A 12,299-nucleotide genomic window follows, 5' to 3' on the forward strand; every position below is an offset into this window, starting at 1 on the left:
ACATTGTATATGGTACAATACATTTTTTTTTTTTTTTTACAGAAAGCCTGGCATCTAGAAAGAAGAGGTAGAACTACTCATAACTATATGTTTCCTGCTGCAGGAAAAATTCATTTTTCTTTACAGTAATTAAAAAAAGGTTAAAAAAATTGACAAAAAAAAAAAAAAGTCGTAGGTTAGGCCCCCATAATTTAAACAAAGTAATCTAGGAAAATAACACTCTTCAATGTACCTGACGGATTAAGTCCATTAAAGTGTTTCTTTAAAAAAAATTGCATAGGAAAGGGACATTTCAAAACACACGCTACAACGATGGCAATGGTTTGTCTGTGCTGGGAGCGAAGTACCTTTTCCTTTTCCTTCCTGCGTTAACTACAAGTACAGGCTTTAGGGGCGAGTTAGTATTAGCAGCACTTTCCAGCATCTTCGAGCAGTGTAAGCAAGCCTTGGAATTAGCCTGGAGGTCAGTTCTGTTCTGCCAGACGACAAACAGACAAACACCGATTCACAACTACAGTAACGCCGGTTCCTCTGACATCTCCCACAGGTACACGATACCCGTAACGCTTCCGCCCTCTGCTTGCAAATGAGAGATGCGCGCATGTCGGGGCGACAGAGAAGGCAAAACGAGTCTTGGTCAGCGTGGGAGAACGGGGCGGGGAGGGATCAGAGGAGGTCTGCGGGGCGAGGGTGGCGGGGCAGCGCGGGATGTCTCGTTTACCTACGCAGGTGGGGAGCGGAGAGCATTTTAATATTTGGCTAGTGACAAAATAAATTCCATAAAAGATTTAACAGACAGACAAATTACAAAGTAGTTTCTGTTCCCTTGCTCCTCCAGAAATAACCATTGTCTTCAGGCTCAAGTTCTATTCTAATTTGAGGCACAACTTTTACTGGAGTTCGTGGAGGGCTGCGAAGAAAAAGAAAGACAAGGTAAGCGTGGGGACTACCTCCGGCCTTCTCAGCCGTTCTTAACGTGGTCTGCCGTGCTCAGGACTTCTGCCAGCACAGCTTCCCGGTGACCACGTCCTGAAAAAAAAAAAAAATCATCTACAACTTGCCCGAGAAAACCAGCATTTTACAAACAAAACAGAGGGGCAACTGGTGTAAACTGGGAAAAATGCAGATCCTGGGGCTTACTGGGAAACCCAACAGTTGGCGTCACATCTAGAAATGGTTCAAGCGCCCCATTCCCAGTATTGGTTCCTTGCATTAGCTCTTCATATGATACAGCTTTCTGAAACTGGCAGCATATAAGTACCAAGTAAATAACCTTGACAGGCAGCTGTAATAGGCAGCTGGTCTTAAGATAAGGCCTGTCCATCACATAAGGTAATTTTAATGAGTTGGTCTAAACACTGCTCACGTCGGGAGGTAAACCCACCGATTTCATTGACTGAGAACCTCCAAGTATCCAGCACTTGTGCTTCACACCAAGCTGTGGCAACACTCATAAACTGCCTTTGAAACGACCTGGTTACAGCCGCTGAGATTAATTTCACGCCCACTCTAACACCTGGAAGGGTAGATACTTCTTTGACCTCCCAGAGGACTATTGCTGCCTTGGTCTAGGTCTGACTCCTGGCACTGGGAGGCCCAAGGTGGCCCCGAGGGGCTGAGCCGCGGCTGAGCTCTGAGAAATTGTTACTTAACTCTCCCTTGCTGCAATTTAAGGTTATTATTTACTCTGTTTTCCACCACAGACATGGGAAAACAGATTACTTCCTCTTCGCAACATCCTGTCACGTGACTGAAGGAATGCATAGCAGCAATTTTCTCTCACCATTTGTCTCTATTTTTTTAAAAGCCCAGTGAATTAAACTTTCCCCTTGTAGACATGTTTTCTAGTCTCGTCCCGCTTGCTCCGCATATTCCTTAGTTTAGACCCCAAGCCAGCCATCGGTACTGCAGCTGGGGTCCGACCAAGGCTGGCGGAGCCCCCAGGCCTCCCGCTGGCTCTCCACTCCCCGTCCCAAGCATGGGAAGGCCGTGTTGGTCATCACCCTGGGATGCTGCAACCCTGCGGAGGGAATTTTCTCCAAGTGCTTTATAAGAGTTTCCTGCAGGGGGACAGAAACTTTCCCTCGTTGACTTTTGTTACACTGAGGAGTAGCCGAGATGCTTCTGAGGGAATCATTATGAAGCGTGTTTTTTGGGTGCTTACCTTGGCATGGCGTGTGAGCGAAGGAAAGGAATTGTATCAGCACGATGTGTGGCGTTCAAGGAATGTTGGTGATTTTTCTCCTGTTGGGGAGGGAAGAAAGTCTTGTTTGTCATTGCCTGCAGCACCGACGGCTTCTCAAGCCCTGCCTCAGCTTCTCCAGTCTACTCCCATCTATTTGGCCATGCTTTTTTACTGCTGACTGCCTGCCGGATGAACTTCACAGCTTGTAAATAAAAATACTCAATTTCTCTCTCTCTCCTCCAAGACAAAAACCCCTTGAACCGCCAACACGACCAAAAGACTTATTTCGCAAGGCTTTCACCACCTTTAGGTCTTGACACTTACCTTCTATCTACACCTCATTAGTTACCCCGTGCTCCTCACCGCCGCACCCAAACTCCTTGCGAGAAAATAGGTGGCTTGCTGCCTGGACTGGCTTTCCTTTCCCGACTCAGCATGGGCAAGTGCACTCTCTGTTAACAATCATCCCATTCTTGCTATTGCTGAAGGAAAGCTAACCTAAGTAGTATTATTAGTAATATACTTTGAATTGCAGAGCACGGCTACATTCAAGAACAATACCACAGTGTTGCTGGCTTCCAGCCACTTTTTGTAGTCCAAGGGCCTGATTTTTTTTTTTTGGGTGGGGGTGTGTGTTATTTTGAATTAAAAAACAGCAAATCAATTACTGGATTCTAAAAATGTACAAATACGCGAACCAAACACCGCTTGATTCACGGGTGATTTACCCTGTGCTGGCTCAAAGGGCATTCCAACAAACAGGTTTGCGGTAGAATTAACGTTTCCGTAACTATTTCAGCTTTAAAGGTGTTGAAAACGGTGCATCTGATCATAAAATCCTGTGTGACAACATTTACGATGCAATTTGGTTTTAGCACATCAGGACATTATCACAATAAAATGAGGAGGATCTGTTCGGCTGTCCGAGGCTGATGTCGCCCCTTTTTCTTATTGGCAAAGCACTGAGAATGTCTAAATAGTCAGGGAAACGACTCCTCCTCTTTGGCTTTGTTGTATGACGCCAACCCCTCGGTGTTCCTGTATCTAAAAGCCACAGAGCGATGCTTAGGATTGCCTAAGGTATCTAAATGCCATGGGAAGGCGAGGGACTTGGGTACCAGCTCTTAAACTCAAATGATAGTTTAAGGATCTTTAGGTCTGTGGTTTGGGGTCCTACCCCTAGAAATCACCAGCCTTGCAGCAGTACTTATCTACTTCTATCGCTCGTATTTCTCCCCTCCCGCCTCATGACAAAACAGCACATTTATCTCCGGGTGGCACCCGATGCTCGTAGTATTTTCAAAAGTCAGCACACAGGCAAAAAGGCTAAGGTCAGTTGTTACTCCCAATTCCTCACTTAAAAGACTACAACATGAAAGGGGAAAATGACTGAAAATGAAGGTCACTGTAATCAATTAGGGATATTAAGGTAAGAAATCAAAAAGAAACAGAAGAGCACAAAAGCAAATCACCTAAGAAGGGAAATACATTAACGGTCAACCGAGCACTGCCTTGTCAGTTTAATGCGCAATGCGGATCAATGACACGCTTAATTACTCTTTTAAGCGCTGATTTTTGCAACTGCTTGGCACCTAAGGAAACAAACAGTAACGGGACAGCGATGCAGTTTAGACATGCTGCAAATCCAGAACACTAGGCTCAGAGGAAAAACTATAAATCAAACCATCAGCAGAGTTAACACAAAATGGGAAAGGTCAGAAAAGAGAGGAGGAGGGAGTGAGTGGCCAAGAGACCCGTTAGTAGCCGGATAAAAGCGCTTAAGCTGGAGGCACCAGAGGGAACAACATCAATTTTGTAACGAGCAAAGAAAAAAAAAAAAAGCTCACAAAACCAAAATCTGTCATAAATCAGAGGCCTGGAAATTAAAAAAGAGAAAAAAAAGAACAAGATAAAGTACTTCTCAAGTAATAGGAAAGGTTGTTTGTTTTTTTTTTTTAAATAACTCTAAATATATATATTTTTGTAGAGTCAATCAGGCATGCAAGAGGTTAGTTCTACTCACTGTCGGCAGGTTTGCTATCACTTAGGAAAGGTTCCTGCTCCATGATGTCCATTGGTATTTTAATACTTGGGACTTTTTCTGAGTAGGGGCAGTCAGACTGTGAAAGAAACGTGTAAAAGGTCTTAGAATATTTTCACTGCTCTCTCTTTTATCGTCTCCCACAAATTAAAATTATCCTTCATATAGTTTCTGTAGGAATGAGGAAAAGAAAAACCAAAAAAGCATCGTCCAGCTTAGCTGCCTGCTGGTTTCCACTGGTTCCCCACTGCACCCCACTTTCCCTCTTCCTTCGCACTGCAGAATTAAAACAGGTTGAAAGAGTAATCTTGTGTAATTGTTATCATCCCCCTTCCCCACCTCTCCAGCTCCTTTGCCACCAGCTTATAGGACACCATCCAATTCAGCTTGGCGTTGGCTGCAGGAAACACAGATGGAAAATGCATTCATAGGCAGAAATAGCAGGGCATCGGCTTCTGTGAAAGCTCATCAAAACGTTTTATCCTGCTGTGATTTCTGTTAAAGCCCTTTTTCCCTTCCCAATTGCTCTACGAGGACAAGGGCCAGACACGATATGACAGAGGTTCCTTAAGCCGGACTGTCTCAACTCCCCCTTTTATTTCAGTCGAGTCAAACCCAGCCTCAGTTACACCCCCATTTACAGTGAAACCGCTGATCAAACCCAGGGCCTCTGTAAGAACTCGGCACTCCCGGCCAGCCGGGAGGAACAGCGAACCGGACAACAAGAGGCACAAGTGCAGAGAAAAGCCGTGCACATGGTCCCCCGGCGTCTGGGTACCAGCAGGATTTACACCCCACTGGCTTCGATAATCCACCTGCTTACGCTTCGTAGAAGGTACTCAGATTTATTTTGCTTTTTTTAAGTTAAAAGTAACTTCTCATAACCAAGGAAAGGCTGATACTGCATAACTTGGCAAAGGAAGTGAGGTGATATTTGCCAGGAACGTTAACACATCTTTGTTCCTGGAAAGAACTAGACACAGCTCCGAGCATAACGCTGGGTGGAGGGAGGGAAGGAGACCTTCAAGTGAGGGCAGGACAACATTACAGAGCTAAGAGAATTGCTCTCCCTGATTTTTTTTTTTTATTATTATTATTTCTTTTTTTAACATAACTGACATACGGTGCAGTATTTCACACTCCAATAGCAAACTGTTTCCTCAGGAGTGTTTTTACAAGTCTGAGGGATAAGCATAGCTCAAATAACGATGATTCTGCAGAAGAGCGCTGAGGCAATAAAGCCATCCCCAAATTCCCACCCGTTTGGGGCCATGCTGTGAGCAGAGCGTAAGAGCCGGGCAACCTCTCCAACGTATCACCTTTCAGTGCTAATAAATAAATGTAAGAGGTCTGTGGAACGGCAATGCTGACGCTTATGGCCTGCTTTAAACCTCACCATCTAAAATGAACAGAGACACAGAGAAAGTATCTGCAGTTGACAAAAAATGCCCTGACGGGGAGAAGAGACCATTACACAGCACTTCTGACTCTGGAACTAAATATACTAGCCCAAGATCTTAAAAAAAAAAAAATAAAAAACAACAAACCACAACTGTCTGGCTTTTTTTGGATCGTGCATTTTTTGACATAAAATCGGAGGGAAAACCAAAGCACTTGAGTATTCATCAGGCAAATGCAGCGATTGGTTGCACTGGTTCATACTTGGTAAAGACAAGCTGGAGGGAAAAACGGTGAGATTACTGAAAAACTTTCTTTGCAGCTCCTTTTTCGCCATCCCCGATTGCTAGCAAACCCCCAGTGGGAACTTCAGGTGAGTCCTAACTGGTGCTGGGAGCAGTCCCCGCTAGGCCAGGTTTTGCCGCACTCGTTCATCTAACACCACTGCATCAGCAACGCCCAGCAACTCTCCTGGCTGAGCTCTGACCGTGTATGGCCTGCCAAATCCCACGGGACTGACTAACTTTGGGGGGGGAGGGCGTATTTCTGGAAGGGAAAGGGTGAAAGCAATCAAACTAATAATGCCAAGTGCTTTACATTCAGGAAGCTGGTAGAAGCAAGCGCTGAAAAAAACCCAAGAAGAGTTAAGAACCAACATTTTGCATAACTTCTCTTACCCATTAGATCAGTTACTGATGAAAAGCCTGAGAAGAGAAGAGATCGCTTAAAACACATCAGAGATACGGGAGCCATGGCTCAGGGTACAACACTGCTGGGCTCAAATCAGTCGAGAGGAGGGGACGGAGTCAAACCTTTGCTGACTATTCGCTATGTACAGCTGGGCGTTCTCTCTCATTTCCGTTTGCACAAAGTTATCTGCTGAAGGAAACCCTTGCCCTCGGCCTCCCAGGAACTGGAGGAATGACAGAATCTGAAATAAGAGCAAGCTTCCCAGGTGGAATTCAGCTTGATGTAATAAGCCACGGATCCGGGCTACCTCCTACAATGCTGCACCCTCACCTAAGAAATCCCTAGTTTCATCTCTTGCAGCATACATGATCTACTTTAGACAGCATGTGTTCTTTACAGAAAGGCCTTTGCATATTTTCTCACCAGAATAGCCTGACTGTGTTGCCTCTAATGCAGACCTGCAGAGGTGTTACATAGCTCTCACACAAAGAACTCATGTTCTAGCTTGTCCTCCACCAGAACTGAGATTGCCTTTTCTGTCCTCATAACCTTGAGCAACATCAGGCATCGGGATGGCCTGGGGGAACTCCCGGAGTTGCCATTTTCCTCTTGAGGATGCCAGATGCATTACCAAACACACAAGGATGGCTGATTTGGTAGATCTGCTCAGCGCAGAAAGGATGCAGATGATACCCAGAGAAACCCTCCAAGCACACAGTGAGGCACAACCACCCCACAGCACCTGAGACCCTCTGGTTTGGTGGCAGCGGTGCCACCTTCAGGCTTTGCTGCAAGAAGCCCTCCCGGCAGACACAGCTGCTTCTCGGGGACGTCGCTGTTACCCAGCTCAAATCAACTCAGGAGGCCAGGGAGCAAGCGGACCAGCAACCGGTGCGGCTGCCGCTCTGCCGTGCCACACCAGGCTGCAGTTCAAAACCTGGGGCTGCAGGTCAGAGACCTGGGCAGCAGGGCTCGAGAAAGGGCCAGCTGACTTTTCCTGATGCCTGCCTCCTCCCAGAGCGCGACCCCTTCTCATTCATTTCTCCTGCTCTATCAAAATATTGGGTTTTTTCCCCCAGCTTCAGGTGATCTTACCCCTGCCTCCATCATAGGAAAAGCCCTTCGTTGTGAACCCTGGATGGTTACATGAGCAGAACAAGTGACACTGTGCTTAGGTCTCTCCGTGTAGCCTAAACTTATTAAAGCCTAGCTCCCTTTTCACACTGCAAAAGGTGATGCTGACCGAGGCAGCCAGCCCTCCAAAGCCAGTTCACACTTGCTATACTATGTGCTATATAGCCAGTGTGTTTAGCACTTCGCTATAAATTGGTAGGATTTGAGTTCAAGCTAGACCTGGGTCAGAGAATGTTTAAAGGCACAAGGACTACATTTCTTATTATATATACAGTAAAAAACACAACAGTCTAAGGCACATGGATCTGGTCTAGTGAGGTCACCGCGCTTTGTAATGACATAAGCAGCTACGTTTCACTATTTTAGGGCATGCTGCCACCTGAGGTAGGACCAAAGAGTATACTGCAGAAGGGCATGTACGTGTTGAAAATATTTAGGTCATAAGTATTATCAACAGAAAGCAGTCTTTCCTGCAACATGACAGGTCACATCTTTCTGTGCTTTTAAAGTGAGTAATTAAAAAAATATCAAAAAAGAAACCCAGGATATTTTCAGAAGTAACAGAGCTGCTGGCGAAAACCATTCTCCTCCTAAAATGTAAGAGACGATGGGGGCGAAAGGCAGAGGAGGGAGAGATGAGAAAGGCAGGGTGATGAAAGGCATTCTAGTAAAGGGCATGACACCTCGGCAGGTGTCTAGTGCTCTTGGGGAAAGTGTGATTTCATTCTTGGCAACGCAAGTACCACCTACCATAGGCTGCTGATGTCTGGAAAAGGGAAGGCAATGCAGAAAAGTTTTGTTTGGGGCCGATTTGCTGCAGCAGCAAAAGACTGAGCAGGCTGGCTTCGCAAGAGGCTGGGAAATCCCTGGCCCCGGAGCTGGGGAGGGGAACGGACCGTCCCGCGGGGTAAGCTAGCTAGAAATGAGTACATTGACAAGAGCAGAAAGCTCCTTACATCATCGTTGTCACTGTCCACACTGCCCTTCTTCTTCTTCTTCTTCTTCTCGTCCTCTTTCTTCTTCTTGTCCTTTTCTGGAATGACGTCGTCAAGAAAGCTTAAGTCATGCTGGGAGAAGAGGTAGTCCATGGCTTTTCTGACTGCTACAAGTGCCAGGATCTGAAAAGACAGAGAGGGACTTCTCAGTCATGTTCTACCTTTGACTGGGAACACCCTGTGCCTTCCTCTTGATGCTGCTTCTTAATCCCACGCAGTTTGATTCTGGTTCTAAATGAACACACAGAGAACAAGGTGAACACCTGGGATACCTCTACCGTCTTGTAAGTCTGAACTGTGACTGCTTCACGTCGAATAAACAGGAGCAACGTACAGAAAAAAAAAGTATGTAATCACTTAATACTCCTGTAAAGACAAAGGTCATCTTTAACATCCAACTGACAGGCATCAGGCAAAATAATAAAGAGACGAAAAAAATTAGTATTTTCATTTATTTTTGGATTCAGCCTACATATGCAGGTTCACAGGGGCAGCCTGAGTAACTGTCTTCACTTTTTTCTCACCACTTCCCCAGATGTAATAACTCTTTAGAAATTAGACAGGGGCCAAACTGTGCCCTCAGAGTTTGTGGAATGAAGCTTACTAGGATTGTGGCTGCATGAAACTGGAGGAAAAGCTTTTTCTGGGCAGGACTGCAATCAAAGGCACCAAGGAAGGAAAAGAAGGGACATGCCTGAAATCGGTGTTTACATCAACGCTGGGTTTAACACCACCACCAGATGCCTACCAAGATCACAGGTACGCTTTGCCAAAGGCTACACCGACAGACCGAAAGCTCGACTTGCCTACGAAAAGACACAATCCATTCCTGACAACTGAAGACTACTTTTAAGATGAAGAGTTTGTTCCGAGTGATGATGATCAATGGCACAAACAATTCCTAGGAAAGGATCTCAAGCCTCCACTTGCGTAACTTAAGACGCCATTACAGACGCGAGAAATGACTCAGGGGGTGGAAAGATGCCATGTAGACACCCATGATTATCCCATTATGAACTACTTCTGTATTAAAACTGCTTTTCCATCAAATAAACAGAGGTTTGGCTATCAGCTGGATCTTCACAAATCGGAATTTATAGTCTTTTTGTTTCTGAGAGCAAATAAAGTTTTTCCATCAGATCCAACTACATCTAAGCTGTGACTGTACTTTCACTGAGTTTGCACCATGATAATAAACCTCAGCAGACTAAGGGTTCAGTCAGATTCTCTTTATTATGCGCAAAGAGTAAGAGCATCTAAATCTTTGATTCAGCTTTGAACAGCAGTACCACAGCCATGAAAAGGCAGTGGAACGGAGCATCAGTGGGAACTGCTGATTTTTAACACCTTTACATATGAGCATGCGTCCCAGCAAGAACATTTGGAGGGTTTTTTTTCACTTGCATAATGTTTTCTTTTCTCATTTCCACAGCATCAGAGAACAAATGCTTGTCCTTGTTCTGTTTTCTGCTCTCTCCTCCTCTCCCTTAAATAAGCGCTGCAGCTCGTAACGGCACCCACAACTGAAACTTTACTTGTCCGTAAACCTGAAACTAGGTGACATTGGGCCCAGATTTCTTAACGGAGTTTCATAAAGCTTTGACTTTGCAGCAGTCTGACCCATCTCCAAGCCAGAGTCTTGACATGGCACAATCTCTGTGTGTGCAGCTACGGTCCCATTGGATCCACCAGCCCCACACTCGATCCATTTGGCCCTACGGCCACCTTCCCCCTAGCTGTTCCAGCTGAGCTACAGGTCAGGCGTGGAGATGGAGAAGGATCTGCTCCGTGCTCCCTCATTTAGGATCCCTGGCCATAGGTTTCGATGCCTGAGGCAAAGTGTATATATGAACTCCCCTTAACACTTGTTCGGTTTTTATTTGGTGTCAGTGCCTACTTATGTTTATAGCTCTAGTAATACTCTAAATGCACAGAAAGCTGTTTCGCTGTTCCCCTTCCTTGATGTAGAAATACTCTATCAGAGTGACTGCACGGTGTATATTTAAGAAGCAGTTGTTCTGTGTGATGAACATTTTATCTCTCAACGTCCAAAATAAGTTTAATGTGACTCTGATAGGCATTATTAGGAAAAGGACGTGCATCCTACAAACTTAGGCATCATCCTTCCATGCGAAACGCTTGAATCAACATTATTGCCTTTTTACTTAAGTTCAAGGAAAAAGACATTCTTTTTTGCTCTTGGTTTAGCTCACCCTTTCCCTCCATTTGGCACACCTCTCAGCAGTAAGCCTCACCCCTGGTTTATGTCAATTTGTGCTACTGAAAAGCAAGGGAGATGTTTTCTCTATGGTAATTAGTGTGGACTAAAAAAAGGAAAACTACGCGCCTCTCATTCATTCGTGCAGCTCAAGGAGAAAACGTGGCAAATCTAACCTTGGCAGCCAGGAACGGTCAAGGCTAACTACACCTTTCTGGAAAAAATTAACTTTCCAGGCTCATTTTCCTCCAGAGGATTTATGTAAAGGCAGCCACCGCAACACTGACCCCGTGCAGTCTTACATGAGTGCCATGAACGGAGGCAGAGCCCCGAGCTAGGGATTTGACAGGGAGAGGATGGATTTGCCCGTTTATGGGAGGGTATGACCACGCGTGGAAGGCACAGGCTGCCAAAGGGAGGGATGTGACGGAGAGCGTCTCCTACCATGACAGGGAATATGATAGCAGCCACGGTCGACTTGAGGATCCAGAGGAGGGCCAGGCACAACACCTGCAGGAAGGTGAACAGATGGACCCTGCGCAGCGGGACGTGGCGCAGGTAGATAAAGTCAGGCTGGTGTTTTAGAGGCATCAGGAGCAGCTTCAGACGATCCATGAACTGAAAAAGAAAAGAAACGGACATTTAAACAAAACCCAGGATACACAAAATAGGGATACAAAAGCATTGTTCCACTATGAAGCGTGACCTTGAATCAAGTTGCTTTCTTTCCAGGAAAGAAACCCAGCAGAAAACCCAGCACAGCAACTCTACCCTGACTTGTGCTTAACATGTTATATCTCAGCTGTCTCAAGTGAAGGTCTTGGGTCTACACTATATGGTGCAACTAAAGAGAGACACAGAGGTGAAGCAGCTCTCAAAGCAAGGCCTTGAGGTGCCTTTAGTTTAAGGCTTGGGCCTCCATGTGCTCTGGCGATCAGTGTGTAAACCAAGGAATGAAGGTGTCGGTGGAAACTGCTCTGCTGGCTTCGAAAGAATGGGCCTGATGTGCTGCAGCTGTGGACGCAGGGAATTTTCTCATGAAGGGAGCACTTCAATACCCACAAAACAGAGAAAACCCAATGAATGCCCAAACTACAGTCAGTGTCAAACTCTGGGTCACTTCTGCCACCCTCCCCTGGCCCGCTCCTGCCGAGGAAAGACATGCAGCATTTAAAAACAATGCGGCTTTTTTTTTTGTCCGAATAAATTGGGAGCAGAGGTCAACAGAGGTGAGGGCAGACATCACGTTACCGGAGAATAGAAAGGCACCTAACCGAAGGGTGAGGAAGACGGGCAGCTTTTCTGGCAGCGTCCCTTGCCCTGTGCTGGACCGGATGGACTTGGAGTTAAACTAAAATCAGGATTTCTCATCAAGTGAAAAACATCCTTGATCAGGGGAAAACAAGCTGCCCAGTCCCCTGACCACCTGGGCCGGGAAGCAGGGGAAATCTCCCCCAGGAGAACCAACCCCAGGGCGAACACTACAATCCCCTCGTTGTCCCCAGCCCAAACACGGGTTTGCTGCCTGCTGCTGAGACCAGATTGATCTCACACCAGTGAATGCAAGCCGGGGCTGTTTCAAAGAATACCCAAGGAAATTCTCATGGTGCTCACAGAACAGGCTGTCTTTTCCCGTTA

At 45.9% G+C, this 12,299-nt stretch overlaps 1 protein-coding gene across 8 annotated transcripts in view; it reads right to left on the reverse strand.

Moving 5' to 3' along the window:
- Nucleotides 1-730: 730 nt before the first annotated feature.
- Nucleotides 731-12,299, reverse strand: part of SLC4A4 (solute carrier family 4 member 4) — a 228,342-nt gene continuing 216,773 nt past the window's right edge. For 5 of the 8 annotated variants that reach the window (XM_075089980.1, XM_075089983.1, XM_075089979.1 and 2 more), the window contains exons 22-25: nt 11,106-11,279; nt 8,405-8,566; nt 2,165-2,244; nt 731-910 (exon numbers count right to left, since the gene is read on the reverse strand). In XM_075089980.1, coding sequence (XP_074946081.1) covers nt 805-910; nt 2,165-2,244; nt 8,405-8,566; nt 11,106-11,279 — 522 coding nt within the window. In that variant the 3' untranslated portion in view covers nt 731-804. Of the gene's footprint in view, nt 911-2,164; nt 2,245-4,208; nt 4,306-8,404; nt 8,567-11,105; nt 11,280-12,299 lie in introns of all 8 variants that reach the window. The other 3 variants (XM_075089985.1, XM_075089984.1, XM_075089986.1) reach the window with 1 other exon arrangement.

Source organism: Phalacrocorax aristotelis, chromosome 4 (assembly GCF_949628215.1).
Source record: "Phalacrocorax aristotelis chromosome 4, bGulAri2.1, whole genome shotgun sequence".
NCBI lineage: Eukaryota > Metazoa > Chordata > Aves > Suliformes > Phalacrocoracidae > Phalacrocorax > Phalacrocorax aristotelis.